The sequence below is a fragment of the Lissotriton vulgaris genome, chromosome 1_1 (genome assembly GCF_964263255.1).
Source record: "Lissotriton vulgaris chromosome 1_1, aLisVul1.2, whole genome shotgun sequence".
Taxonomy (NCBI): domain Eukaryota; kingdom Metazoa; phylum Chordata; class Amphibia; order Caudata; family Salamandridae; genus Lissotriton; species Lissotriton vulgaris.
The window spans coordinates 31,886,277-31,900,917 of NC_141685.1; the positions used below are offsets into that span (position 1 = coordinate 31,886,277).

Sequence of the window (14,641 nt, forward strand, 5' to 3'; positions counted from 1 at the left end):
AACATGAATGTAGTAGTTGTGGGTCGTCCCATCCTGAGTCCTCGTGCAGAGCCAGAACGGGTGATAACGGGGGGAGAGGAGGTGCCAAACAGGTCTAATATAGTCCGAGGGGCGCCTTTACCCACTCCGATTGATACCCTGGCGATGATTCCTTGGCTCAGTGACTACCCGGATCGTACTTCTGCTGGGGTGCTGCGGAACGGTTTTTCGTATGGTTTCCGCATCCCGGTAGGGGACTTTCAAGGTGTGGATAAGTGTAAAAATCAACTTTCCGTCCTGCAGCATACGACCGTAGTACAGGATAAGATCCGGAAAGAGGTGACTCGAGGTCGGGTCGCCGGCCCGTTTAGTATACCCCCGGTCCAGAATTTTGTTTGTTGTCCCTTAGGGGTAGTCCCCAAGAAAGACCCCGGTGAGTTCCGACTGATTCATAATTTATCAGCTCCACGAGGTCTTTCCGTAAATGACGCAATCGATCCAGAAGTGTGTTCGGTGCGGTACGCATCCTTCGATGAGGCCGTAGCCATTTTGAATCGCCTGGGGCCCGGGGCGCTGATGGCGAAGTCAGATATCGAGTCAGCGTTCCGATTGCTCCCGGTACACCCAGACGACCAGCGTCTCCTAGGATTCATGTTTCAGGGTTGTTATTACATGGATAGGTGTATGCCAATGGGGTGCTCTATATCCTGTGCTTATTTCGAGAAATTCAGTAGTTTTCTACAATGGGTCTTCACAAAGAAAACAGGTTTCCAAGATGTAATGCACTACCTTGATGATTTTCTGTTTCTTGGGGCAGCCGGGGGTCTTGAATGTGGCCGGGCCTTGGCCGAATTTTGTGTGTTAATGAAACAGTTTGGTGTGCCATTGGCGCCGGGTAAAACAGTGGGTCCTACGACTTGCCTCGAGTTTCTGGGGATCGAGTTGGACTCCATTGAGGGGTGTTTCCGTTTGCCAGCTGAGAAAGTGTTGAAGTTCAGGGCTGCGCTGCAAATGTGTATAAATGCATCTAAAGTTACGCTGCAACAATTACAGCAGGTGGTGGGACAGTTGAATTTTGCCTTGAGGGTAAGACCAATGGCCAGGAGCCCCTTTTCCCGTTCAATTGCCCAATCGATGGTCGGCCTTAAAGAGGGCCATCATCGCACGAGACTATCGGCCGAGATCCGCCAGGACATGCGTATTTGGTTAGCATTTTTGGCGGATTTCAATGGTAGAATCGTCTGGAATGAACCAGCCGTGTCTTCTGAAGAGCTGGGGCTATGGACAGATTCGGCAGGAAGCATAGGTTTTGGCGCCATCTTCGGCACGAAATGGTCGGCACAAAGATGGCCGACATGGTGGCATGAGAATGGTCTGACGAGTAATATTGCTTTCCTGGAACTGTTTCCCATCTTGGTGGCCTTGAGAACATGGCCCGATGGGTTCAAAGATCACTCTGTCATATTTTGGTCTGACAATATGACCGTGGTCGAGTGCATCAATAGTCAGGCAGCACGTTGTAAACTGATTTTAAGACTGCTTAAGGAAATTGTTTTACTGTGTATGCAATTGAACGTGCTATTCAGAGCAAAGCATGTTCCAGGGGTGATGAATCAGGCGGCTGACGCACTGTCTCGTTTTCAAATGCAGGCTTTTTCGGGTTTCCTCCCCTCAGCGGACCCAGAGCCGGCACCCTTTCCCGAAGCTCTCTGGTCTCTCGGTGCCCCGAACTTCGTCACCTCGTGGGAGAGAGTCTAGCACCAAGGACGAGGAAGGCATACGAAGGGGCGTTTCGGGCCTATTTAGCCCTTTTTGGGGAGTGATAGAGAGCGACTTTGGGGTCACGAGGAATGGGTAGTGAATTTCCTGATGTCCTTACGTAGGGCTGGGAAATCGGTGGCTACGGCCCAGAGGCATCGTGCTGCCATTTCCTTTGTTGCCAGAGCACACGCTATCCAGGACCCAACAGCGTCTTTCGTTGTACAGAAAGCGCTGCGTGGGTGGCAACGCCTTGAGGGTCGCAGAGTAGATGAAAGGCGCCCGATAGGTTTGGATAGATTGTCCCAGTTGTTGGCCACACTCCCCGCCACATGTTCATCTCAGTTTGAGGCGGTGCTGTTCCGAGCCGCTTTTACGCTAGCATTTCACGGAGCAATGCGGGTAAGCGAATTGGTTGCAAGGAACAAACTGGATGTGGCGGGGGGTTTGTGCCAAGAACACGTTCAGATACGGGGAGAAACAATGACTGTCTCCTTTGTAAAGTCCAAGACTGACCAAGATGGGATGGGTGACTGCGTCATCATACGCAGGATTCCTGGGTCCTCCATATGTCCGGTAAAGTGTTTAGAGGATTACCTAGCACGAAGGGTGGCATCATGGGGGGGGACTTTGTTAAGACACGCTGACGCCACCCCACTGACGAAATTTCAGTTTCAGCGGGTGCTTGCGATGTCAATTGCCGCTGCGGGCTTGGACCCGGGCGAATTTGGGACCCATTCCTTTCGGATAGGGGCTGCTACGGAAGCTACAGCCAGGGGTCTTAATGTTGAGCAAGTGAAACGAGTGGGGCGTTGGTCCTCCAATTGTTATAAAAGATACGTGCGGTTGCACATGTTGTGAAGCTGTAATAATGTACTCACGCTTCTTGTTTTTGTTTGGTTTTCAGTTACGCAAGCCTACGAGGCGGGGCGGACTATGCAGTCGACCCTACACCGGGCCAGCGGTCAGACATCACCGGCTGTGAAAAAGGAGGTGTGGGTCGTGGGCCACTCATACGTGAGGCGTGCCGCAGACGTATTCAAAGCAGGTGACATGATTCACGTGGCTGGGGAATATGGGTACAGGATGTCCTTCTACGGAAGGGGCGGTCTCTGTATTGACCAGTTTCAAACATTTTTCGAGGGTTTGTTAGGGCGGACAAGGTCACCGCCGTCTATAGTTATAGTGCATGTTGGGGGCAATGATTTGGTCACCATCGGTAGACGACTACTCCTGGAGGCAATGCTTTCCACTGTAAGTTGGTTGGCGAGGAGAGTTCCGGGGTGCACGATTGCATGGTCCCATTTGATTCCACGAAAGGTGTGGCGGGGGGCTATCTCTATTCCTGCTTTGAACCATTCTGTTAGAAAGCTTAACAATAAAGTGAGTAGGTTGTTCCGTTCCAGGACATTGCATTCTATTTCTCATAGCTGTATTAATGATGACAGTATGTATTTGGGGGATGGTGTGCATTTGTCTTGGGTGGGGAATGAGTTACTCTTAGGAGACTTCTTAGCATGGTAAAAATCGTTGAAACATGACCTTTAGGTAGGAGTTTTTGTGGGGGGTCCGGATAGCCGGTCAACTATCCGGCCTGTGGCGGTAAGGTCATGATCGGTGAGCACTAATTGGAAGATCCCTATGAGTGGGCGTCACCCAACACGGATGGGAGCGCTCGGGGGAGGTGGCCTTTGGCCCCTCAACGGGGAGGCGGTCCCTTCTAAGGATGGGTCGCCGAAAGAAGAGGAAAGGCGGTCAAGGCCCCTTCCTGTGTAGGAGGGGTTACAGCCCCCTCCTGGGGAATTTCCCGGGGCCAGTGACATCTGCGACGGCAGATGCGGTAAGTTGTGTGGGGTTGGGGGGAGGTCTACGATACCTTCTAGATACCTCACACGAGTCTTCGAACGACCTTTAACTGGCGTCGAGTTGATAAGTGCCCCCGTCAAGTCAAGGGAAATTGGTAGTAGTTGCACTTGAGTACGCCTCAGTGCTGTCGCCCCTCCCAAGTGGGGGGGGTATGTCTGGTTAGGGATCTTGACACCGGTTACGACCTTGCCGTTGGCCCTTAAACGTTAGGATGTACAATTTCAATATTTCAAGTAAATGTTTTGTAGGATGTTAGTTCGGCTAGGAGAACCTCTGTATTAGAGAATCTGTTAAGGTTAGCCAAACATCGCAATGTGGTATGAAATTGTACATTAATGTTTAAATGTTTTAATTTTTTGTTTTTAATAAATACGGCCGGGAGGGTCACTCCCTCCCACTTCCAAAAAACTTCAAGAACTGTTTCCGGTTTCCCTCCTTTGGGGATTGTGTTGAGAGGGGGTGGCGGGTATCTCAGCCATATAAATGTTGTAATCTCTGACTGCACTACTGATCGTGGTTCCACTATAGAAACATGTACACATGTTTTCAAAGTTTAGCAATTTGAGGCTATGTATAATGCTCCCAGAATGCTCTCCTATTTGATGCAAATTTTTGCAGAAAATCGAAAGCAAGATTGATGAGTCTTTGCTTTCAAAATAAAATGTTCATAAATAAATGAAAGCAAAAAAAAATAAAAAAAATGGCTAAATTACTGTAACATTTCAGATACCATTTCTTTGCAGCTGCAGCATCATTTAGTAATGTGTTGATGCACGCTTGTAGTTCCCAATACTATTCATTATGTAAAATCAGTGTAACCAGTTTTAGTAAGATTATGGGGAACAAAAATAAACAAGCATCGGCAAAGCCAGTAGGTCTGAAATTGGTGGATCAACTTTTTAGTTTTATCAATGTGCGAATTGTTTTAGCATGGTTTTTGTAAAACCTTATTGGTGTGAGAACTGCAGGGCCCTCGCCATTATAACAAACCTTGGCAAAATCAACAATTGTTTTTGGTCTCAAATAGCATATTCTGCCACAGTAGTTACTGGCATTGAGCAAAACTACTGCGTGACGATATGCTCCTTGTGAAAGAGCAGAATGCTGTCACTCACAGTGAAGCCAGCCGATACAGAGAGACAGAGATAATATTTTAATAAATGTCATGGTCAACGTCAGACCAAATTAGGGAACCAATTATTAAAGAAAGTCTAAAAAGTGCACCCATGGTATATATCCTTGTATTAATTGCAGCTATACCGCTTTTGTGAATTCCCAAGAATTTACAAAAGTTGGCCAAAAAATAGTACTCCTAGAAAATATTTGGGAACTGCATTTTGGCATGTAAGATTGGCAAAGGTCATCATGTCCACCTCTAACATCTGGTTTGTTGTCCTGTTGAAGCATATAGTTGTGTTTGGCAAAGGCATAGAGATCCGTCTAGGTGTGCTTGATACTGTGTGTTTGTGGTGGTTGGAGATCTATGCGGTCTCCTAATTTCCTGAGCCGTAGTTTTTTCAACTGCCAGCTTAAGGTTGGCCATGATATTCCATAATTCTTGTCTAGTGTCGACTCAAAGTTGTTAACACATGCTTGCCCGGGAGAAGTAGCATTGTTTGTGGTGCTGGGAAGGGTAGACTCTAATGAGGGTGTGCTTGTTCTTTGAGATATTGCTTATCTGGATGGGGACTTGTGCGAAGAGGTATACCGTACAGTGAGTGGGAGGAAGTTTTGATCAGACACTTGAATAGCTTACTGATGATTACTGGTGTGCACAAAACTGTACAACAGAATTTCCATCTTTAGACCTCCTCAACCTAGTGTTCCATTGTCCTCAAGCTTCCTATCTCGAAAATGCCTAGAGCGCTCTCATCGCTCTCATCCATCTCTCAAAATGAACTCAGACTCTGGATGTCTGTATTAGCTAATAAATGTTATTCCTTTGTTCCAGTTTGCATTTTTTAACAATCTCTGGTTTTAAATCCACAGGTGATTGAAGAGTGGGCATGGAAGACCACATGGTAGTCAGTAATAAGCAAATAATTGAAAACTATTAAAGGACCGATGCTAAAGAAGTAAAGTTGCTTCAGAGCTCCAACAAGAGAAACGTATCTAATGAAAAGATGTGGTGAGAAACTTGGATTAGAGTAAAATAAAGAATGTGAAAGCAGTTTCTCCAAATAGACTTCCTGCTGCTCTAATGGTATATGAAGAATGCCTTAGAGATGCTAACCCAGGGCTGGAAGACCATCTGTCTGAACCGGAGAGGACAAGCATCAGTCTAAAGTTCTATCCAGTCGAAGAGAAGATAATACACACAGAACAAGTGGGACTTGAAGAGTTTTTAACAGACCTCAGCCAATGGAACACTTGAGCACCATATCCAGTGAATTGTCTTTATATCAAAAACAAATATCTGTTTGTCACTTATACAGTGTAAACGAAGCTGCTTAAAAGACAGGTAGTCCGCTTAGAACTAAGATACCTGTTAGTTACAAACTAGCGATGTGGGTATATCTGGGATAAAATGAAGGAGAATGAGGAAAAAAATGCAGCTCTATGACCAATGACCACCTTTTGCTTGTAGTCAGGGTCCACATGTCCACTATCATTCTTGCCCATTAGATGTGACCTCGGGTACTTGTTACCGGGCAAGACTTGCAAAATCCTTAACATCCTCATTGTAGTCTTATATACAGACATAGAAGACATCCGTAAGAACGGTGACTAGCAACAATGTGCTGCTACTGATGCACAATAGTATTCTGAATGTTCATGCCAATACATTATGTGAATATGTACCTAGCTTTGAAATACTGAACACCAACCAAAGACCTGATCAGTGTTTCATTAACTCATAAATAAATAAGTATGAGAAAAGGGTTAGGGAATCCACATGGATGTAATGAAGAGGCACTCATCCCATATGAGGCTTCCCCATAAGTACCAGAGGCTGCAGATATTAAGGTTGTAGGGTGAATTAGGTTGCCTACAGAGGTTATAAACTGTGAACTCCACAGAGAAGTGATCTTTGGCTAAATAAATGTCCAACTGTTAAGTGGAACAAGTGCAGCACATTTGAGTGGGTGATGCCAAATACATGCTGAATAAGATTTAGTATTGTCTTATTGTGTGTCTGATAGAAAAATCCCAACTTGGAGATATTGACTTCAGAAAGAAATCTTATCTCATAATGGAATGTATCCAAAACAAAACCGAACTTGGAGATATTCGCACCAAAAAGAAGTCTCATACCTGCTCTGAATGTGAGAAGAGCTTTAGTTGTCAATCCAGACTCAGTCAACATGTGAGAACTCACACTGGGGAAAAACCTCATAAGTGCTCTGAATGCCACAAAGGGTTGAGTTGTAAATTCAGCCTTATTCAACATGAGAGAATACATACTGGAGAAAAACCTTTTCATTGCTCTGAATGTCTGAGAAGCTTCAATTGCAAAACCGTTCTCCGTCAACATGAGAACACTCACACTGGACAGAAACCGTATCCGTGCTCTGAATGCCCAAAAGGTTACCAATGTAAATCAGCTCTCACTCGACATGAGAGAACGCATACTGGGGAAAAACCTCATAAGTGCTCTGAATGCCAGAAAACCTTCAGTCGGAAAACAATTCTCACCCGGCATGAGTTAACCCATTCTGGGCAGAAATCCCATCAGTGCTCTGAATGCCCAAAAAACTTTAGTCGTAAATACCTTCTCACTCAACATGAGAGAACCCACACCGGAGAAAAACCATATCACTGCTCTGAATGCCAGAAAAGATATAGGCTGAAAAGTGGTCTTAAATTCCATGCGATAACTCACACTGGGGAGAAACCTTATCAGTGCTCTGAATGCCTAAAAAAGTTCAGTTATCAAACCAGTCTTATTTTCCATCAGAGAACTCACACTGGGGAGAAACCTTATCAGTGCTCTGAATGCCTAAAAAAGTTCAGTTATCCAACCAGTCTTATTTTACATCTGAGAACTCACACTGGGGAAAACCTTTATCAGTGCCTTAAATGCCAGAAAAGCTTCAGTTATAAACTCCGTCTAACTTTACATGAGAGAACTCACTCTGGGGAAAAACCTCATCAGTGCTCTGAATGACAGAAAACCTTTAGTCTGAAAAGTCATCTTACTGTTCATGAGAGAACACACAATGGGGAAGAAACCTTTTCGGTGCTCTGAATTCCAGAGAAGCTTTAGTTCTAAAATAATTCTCACTCCACATATAAAAGTCCATTCTAGCTAAAATAATGTATGAGTGTTATGAAGGCATGTAAAGATTTGTTGTAAACGTATCTAGGATCCTAATTTAATATTCCTGATTTATGGCCTTATATAGTTATACTAAACTATATCCTTATATAGGCATAATAATCATACCCATATTAAGACATAGCCAATGTAGTCCAAATACGGCAAGGCTATTTCCACAGACTCCTAGAAAGTACAACGCGTTCTTAGAGAAACCAAAACATCCAGCAGCCCGGTACTTTCCCCCGCCTCTGCTTCTGTATTGATTTGTCCTAGAACTCCTGGAGTCCCTAAAGAACTACGAGTTCTTAATGACGTCTTATGTCCACCCTTACGTCAAACTCGGCACCTACCAGGTATAAATATACCAGCATCTGCCCTAGCTAAACACACGGTGGTTTGGAGCAGATCGACTATCTACTTGCCCGACGCCCTGCTGTTGCAAGCGCCTGAGGGAGCCGACCCCTCCAGCTGACGCACTGAGCGAGACACTGTATTTTCTCCTGCTGAGAAATCCAGCTCCAGTGTTTCCCGGCTACCCTTGCGGGTTACTGGGAGATCGAGTCCTGAGAGAGAGATACAAAACCTCCCACATTCTATCACAAGGTAAGGAGCTGATTAGACCCTTAGAGAATTCTTGGAAAGACTCTTGGAAAAAACTATTTCAACTTAAACTTCTTCTCAGTCACTTCTGCCCTGTACTAGTCTTAGATTAGGTACACCGGAGTAGGCGTAACTTAGAAGCACCAGTTGAGTACGTTTAGTCATTGTTTTATCATTGTATATATTTTATCCGTTCTAATGCATCTTATGGCTTAGAAACTATATCATGCTTTTACAGTATTGTTTCATAATACTCTTTTTACTGTATGCACTTTACTTTATGACAAGTATTGCGATTGTAGCAATTCACTTCTCATGTTTGAGAAAGAGGACTGTTCAATAAATAACATCTTTTATTGAAAACGCCCGTCTCTCTGTTTCTCTGCACTTTCTGGTGATACTAAGCATGCACGAATGACTGAGTAAAATAGCCATCTATTGTTTCTGCGACTCTGGAGATTTTTCTCCTCATTCTTGGAGAAGCAAAGTTGTCATATTAATGCGATTGTCAGAAACCAATCCCTTCTTGTCTATTCAGGAAGATTAATCTCTTCCTGTCTATTCGAGAGTTTCTAGTGATCTCTGAGCTAGCTGGCAGTCATAATTAAGTCTAACATATTCAGTAGAGACCTGGTCGACCTCAGTCCCACGTCTAAACTACCGTTTGTTATTCCAATGCGCAGAGTCTATTGGGAATATAGGAACTACACTAGAGATTCAGTTGGAAGGTCAACGTTATAAAGGAAAAGTGTTTATTAGTGTTTTGAACGCCAGAAAAGTTATATTTAGATAATTCATTTCAATGAACATGGAAGAATGCATCCTGTGCCAAATGCTTATCACTGTTCTGAATGTCAGAGTTGTAAAATGGACGCCCTTAGACAGGAGAGAACCACCACTGAGTGAAAAACCTTAAACATATACCCTTTGGCAGAAGCACTTGTCAAACCCATTGCAGTGGTTGTAAACCATCTATATTAAGAGCAAAACTGGTTAACTTCCAATCTCAAAAAGCTGACGCTGATAATTCCACAAATAGATCTTTGGTTCTACCAAGCACAGTTCACAGGCCCCTCTTCTAAGATTTGGGTTACCTTCGCACCAGCTTTTAGAATGACTTGATGTTTTCCTTTTTTCTTTTAAACATATCTTTATTGCACATTGTATAGCTTATGTTTTAATGTACCCCTTCAAGTGGACAGTCCATTCTTAAGATTAATTCATGTCACGTCTTATACACAGATCAAACATGTACACATATATTTCTATCTTTCCCAAGTAGAAGACACCTGCGGAAAAATTCATCCAATTGACCCCCATTCCCACATCTTATAGTGAATAGAAAGGTGCTCTACTATCCCTCTTCTAGTATAGCCACCCACCCATCAGAGGTGCCTACACCATTGACCCTTTTCTCCTTGCCCCCTCTCCTTTTTTGCATATACTGCCACTTCCGTATGATAAATATCCATTAGACGAGTAAGCCATTGTTGGATCAATGGTGCTGAGGGGTCTTGCCATGCCGTAGCCAAGCTTAGCCAAAAATCCATAATTACAATAAACACAAATGCCTGTGCTTGGCTAGGGATTGATTCATTACTAATAAGTTGCGGGCTCTGTACTATACTTAGTCCCAGGCTTCCCTCCAGGAACTCAGTAATGTCCCTAATCAGGCCACCTAGGGCTGGGCAGGTTGCAAACAGCGTATCAAATGCGCATGGCATTGGGTACAATGCTCGTTTCTGGTTCCACCCCATTTAGCTATTTCCCCCAGAGTGTAGTACAACTTGTAACCTGTTTTAAAATGCTGTACTTGAGAAAGGCAAAACTTAAGATTGTGGCAGATTTCTGGAATTCGCGAGGACGTCTGTTCCTGCTTGAAACCTTCTCTTCCCACAACATTATCTGCTATTCTATATCATCTTTTAATACAACAAGGGAACCCGAACAGTTGGCTGAGGACCGTGGGAGTTTATGTTTAGAGAGACAAAGGTCCTTAGCTTATTAGAATAAAAAACGTAGATAAAATATAGGCCATAATAGGAAACTATATTTGTCTTCTGTCCAGCCGGACAGGGTATTTATTTCAACAATGCACACATTTAAATAATTGGTTACTTAGGCACAGTCCTGTACCTTACTCAGGAAAGGCAAACAACATATAAGAGAAGGAATTTACAGGCAAAAACGAGCAATACTGGCCACTTATAAGTCAGTGTAGGGATTAAAGTATTGCCAGGAAGTGCTAGACACAACTAGATAAAACACAATGGTCAGGTTGTGAAAACACTATGTACAGTCGACGTTTCGATCCCTTTGCCCTAATTACATGGGATCATCATCAGGACTACAATTGAAAACATGCATGTAATTATAGTACAACCGCCTGTTTTGGAGGGAGGATGTTGGGAGAAAAAAAGAAAGGGAGCCAGTGGCTGAATTAAGAACTATTACTAAAGCGTACCTGTAAGTCCAAATGTTATGCACACTCTATACATTACTCGGATGCGGCTTAACGTGATCTATTTAGTGCAAGTTCATGCTTGTGTGTGCCAGACATTCCTGATTTGGTGCATAAGTGAATGGTGCTGAAAGCATTTTATGTTCTATCGTCAGTAGTTTTGTTCCTTGAAAGCAATGTTGACACAGTTTACCAGCTAGGGTACGGAAAATTGTAAATATCACTATATACAAATTACCACGGCTTGCGCGGTCCATTAGCATCGCACCTGTGTCCGAACATTCATGTGCACTCATAACATATCCAGTGATAAGATGTGGTCCTGCCTAGGGGTTCAACGAATGGTCTGTTTTCAATAGAAGGGAAGTGAGGGCTTACCCTGTTGTGGGTTCTGTGGGTAGCGTGTGATGACACGCTTCCGCAGGTGTACGATACCAAGGATGGCTGTTAACAATGTCACGACGCTCGGCAAGGGGAAGGTGGTGTATGATTAGTTCTATTCCATAAGGGATTAGTGAGTGAGACATGCATTGGTGAGGGAATTACCTGGGTGAGGACTGTGATGAGACGCTGCGTCCTGTGGAAACAACAAGAGTTCTCACTAATTGTAATTTAAGGGGTCTCCTGGGGCCAGTTGTGCTGAGCAACCAGAAGGGGTAATTACCGGCAGTATTCGATGTTCTGCTTTTTTGGAACGTAGCCAGCAAGTGCTATTTGTAAAGGAAGAATGGGGAGGGTCAGTTTGCCAAATTCGCGGTAATTTCGATTACCTGTTTAGAACCATAATTCTGTGTGAAAAGCGTTTTGGCTCTTACCTAGAGGAGTACGTTGACTCCGCTGCACGTGGTATCCGGGGGGGTCGGGGCACGGTCTCCTATCCGACCACTGCGATGAGTGCAGTATGCCGGTAACACGCTCGCTTTGGTTTAAGGCGGCGTGTTCGTGGAAATAGAAAAAGGGGTAACTTACGTCAGCGCGATGTTGGATCGGGGCAGTATTGTTGAGAATAGGTAACATCTTGGAGTGTGTTTTGGAAGCCAGGGCAACGGCATCCATTGAGGATGGTGGAATTGGCGCTGGGGGGTGCTTCGATGGGATGGCCCGTTGTGGTCCAGATCGCTACTTCAAGCCCTCTGAATTAGATAAGTGCAAAGGATATCGTGCAAAGTGAATCTTATTTTCTAAACAGGCGCATATGTGCAGTATGGATCTTATTTAATAAACAGGCGCATGTGTGTAGACATCGGTGACATAACCAGTGACACTTGTGACAATGTAAGATGACTGAAGAAAAAATTAAGGCTTGGTTTAAAACACATTTGCCGGGGGCACCCTCATTGGGTTTGAAAAGGTTACAATTGAACATTTGGTAAGAGAGTCAAAAGTCTGGATCTGCCTTCTTCCAAGCCTGGAAGGGCAGTTTGTTGATTATAGCAGGGATGTCCAGTCTTCTGCTCGATTTAGTCCATTCCTTATTGTATCGAATTGTATCATAGTCTTTAATTCCTCTTTGTTAAGCATCTGCCCAATGTTTCCACCCTCAGGCTGGTCATTTGACCACTTTTAGTATTGTCCAGTTAATGTCATTTTCACTGTGTCCAGCTTCGATGAAATGGTCCACAAGGGGGGCGTTGGCTGCTTTGCACCTTACTCGGCTCCTGTGTTGGCCGATGCATGTCTTGGCTTTCTGTGTGGTCTGGCCAACATACAGTTTCGGGCACGGACATTGGATAGCATAAATGACATTTGACGAGTTACAATTCGAAAATGAGCGTCTTTCAAACGTGGTGCCGTTGTGAGTGAATTGTATCCCCTCCACCGTGTAATCGCAGACATTGCAACATCCACATTTTACATGCCCTATGAGCGGGGGTAAGCCCCAAGCTGTGTCTAGTGTGGCTCCCTGTGGTGTTGCTGGTAGAGCTGCCCTTACTAGGTGGTCCCTTAGATTTTTACTCTTGCGAAATGCAAAGATGTCAATACACATTGAAAAAACCCCTCTTTGCAGTCCCTCCTTCGGACCACGCAAACTCCTGCACGAGTCCCTGTGGTGACGCGGGAGGTCACCGGGGCTCGGGTCGCATCCCCGAGCACCACTCCGCCCTCTAGACAGGCGACGACCTTTACCACGGCTGAGCTGACGCTGCTACGGCGCCGGCGCCTGCTGGCCCTGGTGGCGCCACAGGGGTCCTGCTCTGGGTCGTGGCTGGACAGGGCCCTTGAAATGAAATGAAATTTGATTTGTAGAGCGCATGGCTGCCCGAAAGCGTTTGCTTAGGGAACCCGTCCTGGTATTCCCTTGCGAGATAGCTCATTACTGGGCATCCCCAAGGTGAAAGCCAGGCATCCCGCTGCGAGGGGCCGTTGTCCCCCTCCGGGCCCCTCTCGTCCCGCCACGCAGGAAGCTGCCTCATCGGAGGTCAAGTCGGAGATTGAATCGGCCCTGGCGGCGCTGCATGGGTCGGCGGACCACCTACGTTACATTCTGGGCCGAGGCTGGCAGAGGGCTTCTTGTCACTCCCCTTGTCCCTCTCATCCCTCCACGCAGGCAGCTGCCTCGTCAGAGGTCGAGTCGGTGCCGATCCGGCGCCGCCCCTTGGCCACCTCGGCTCCGGTCTCCGGCGCTGCGTGATTTGGAGGAGCCCTGCCCGGCGTCTCCTTCGTCGCCGGATGGTGATGACGTCCTGCCTCGGCCTGCAGACTCTACGACACCGGACATGCATTGAGTTGCGGATTCGGCTTCGGATGCTCCCTCTTCTCCGGTGGTTGGGTGCCTGCTGGCGTCCTCCTCACCGGAGGCAGGCCGCCGCATGGTGGCTTTTTCACCGGCGTCATCAAAGGGCAGTTCCCCACCATTACCAAGGGCGCGGCTTTTGCCGGAGGTGCAACAGGTCCCCCACTCTTCGGTTCCTCCTTCGAACTTCCAGGTCTGGTCTTTGCCCGCCCCGCCCCGCCCCGCTTGGCTTCGGGGGCGGCCGTCTTAGTTTACAGCCGCCGCCCACGGAGGAGCTGCTTTCTCCACTGCAGGGCCCTAAGAAGGCAGGTGTGGCCTTCGCTCACGCAGTGTCCACGGCTGTGGGTATTCTGCGCATTGGTGACCCGCTTGCTCATTTCCCGGCAGACCACCATTTCGACGTTCTCCCCCAGGGCTCTGGTGGGAGGAAGCTATTGCTACCCTTTGAGGGTTCGCTCCTTTCTTCTCTGATGGGGACCTGGGGGCGTCCCGCCACAGGCGATCCTGTGCCCCAGCACCTCCTGCAACGGCACCTTCCAGCGCCACGTGACTCGGTGTGTCTTTCCCTCCACCCCTCTGCCTCCAGTCCACTTTTGCAGACTGTTTTTCCCTCCCTGCCGCCACTGTTGTCCCCGCCGACCCGGGAGGCACGCTAGCTGGACTTGAGGGCACAACATGTTTGCCTCGACCAGCGACGCTTTGCGGGCCCTTAACACCTTATGTGTGTTGGCTAGGGCCGCCTCTTCTCTGTGGGACTCGGCTGAGTCCATGGGATCCACTGCTTCACAGGAGACTGCACAGGTCAACTTACGCCATCATGCGTTGGATGGCCGGGAGTTAGCGGCGTTTATTCTCCGCTCTGGACATCTCGGAGGTGCTGGGCCATGCCATGGCTTCCTCGGTCGCCCTTGGTCGGCATGCTTGGCTTCGAGATGATGTGTTCCCTGAAAATGTTCGGGATCAGCTGGTTGATCTTCCATTC

General features: G+C 46.5%; 1 protein-coding gene across 1 annotated transcript in view; it reads left to right on the forward strand.

The window, feature by feature from the left end:
* Positions 1–8,817, forward strand: part of LOC147737056 (uncharacterized) — a 133,881-nt gene extending 125,064 nt beyond the window's left edge. The window contains exon 2 of the mRNA XM_086934323.1: positions 5,593–8,817. Coding sequence (XP_086790449.1) covers positions 6,797–7,711 — 915 coding nt within the window. The 5' untranslated portion in view covers positions 5,593–6,796 and the 3' untranslated portion in view covers positions 7,712–8,817. The remainder of the gene's footprint in view (positions 1–5,592) is intronic.
* The last annotated feature ends 5,824 nt before the right edge of the window (positions 8,818–14,641 follow it).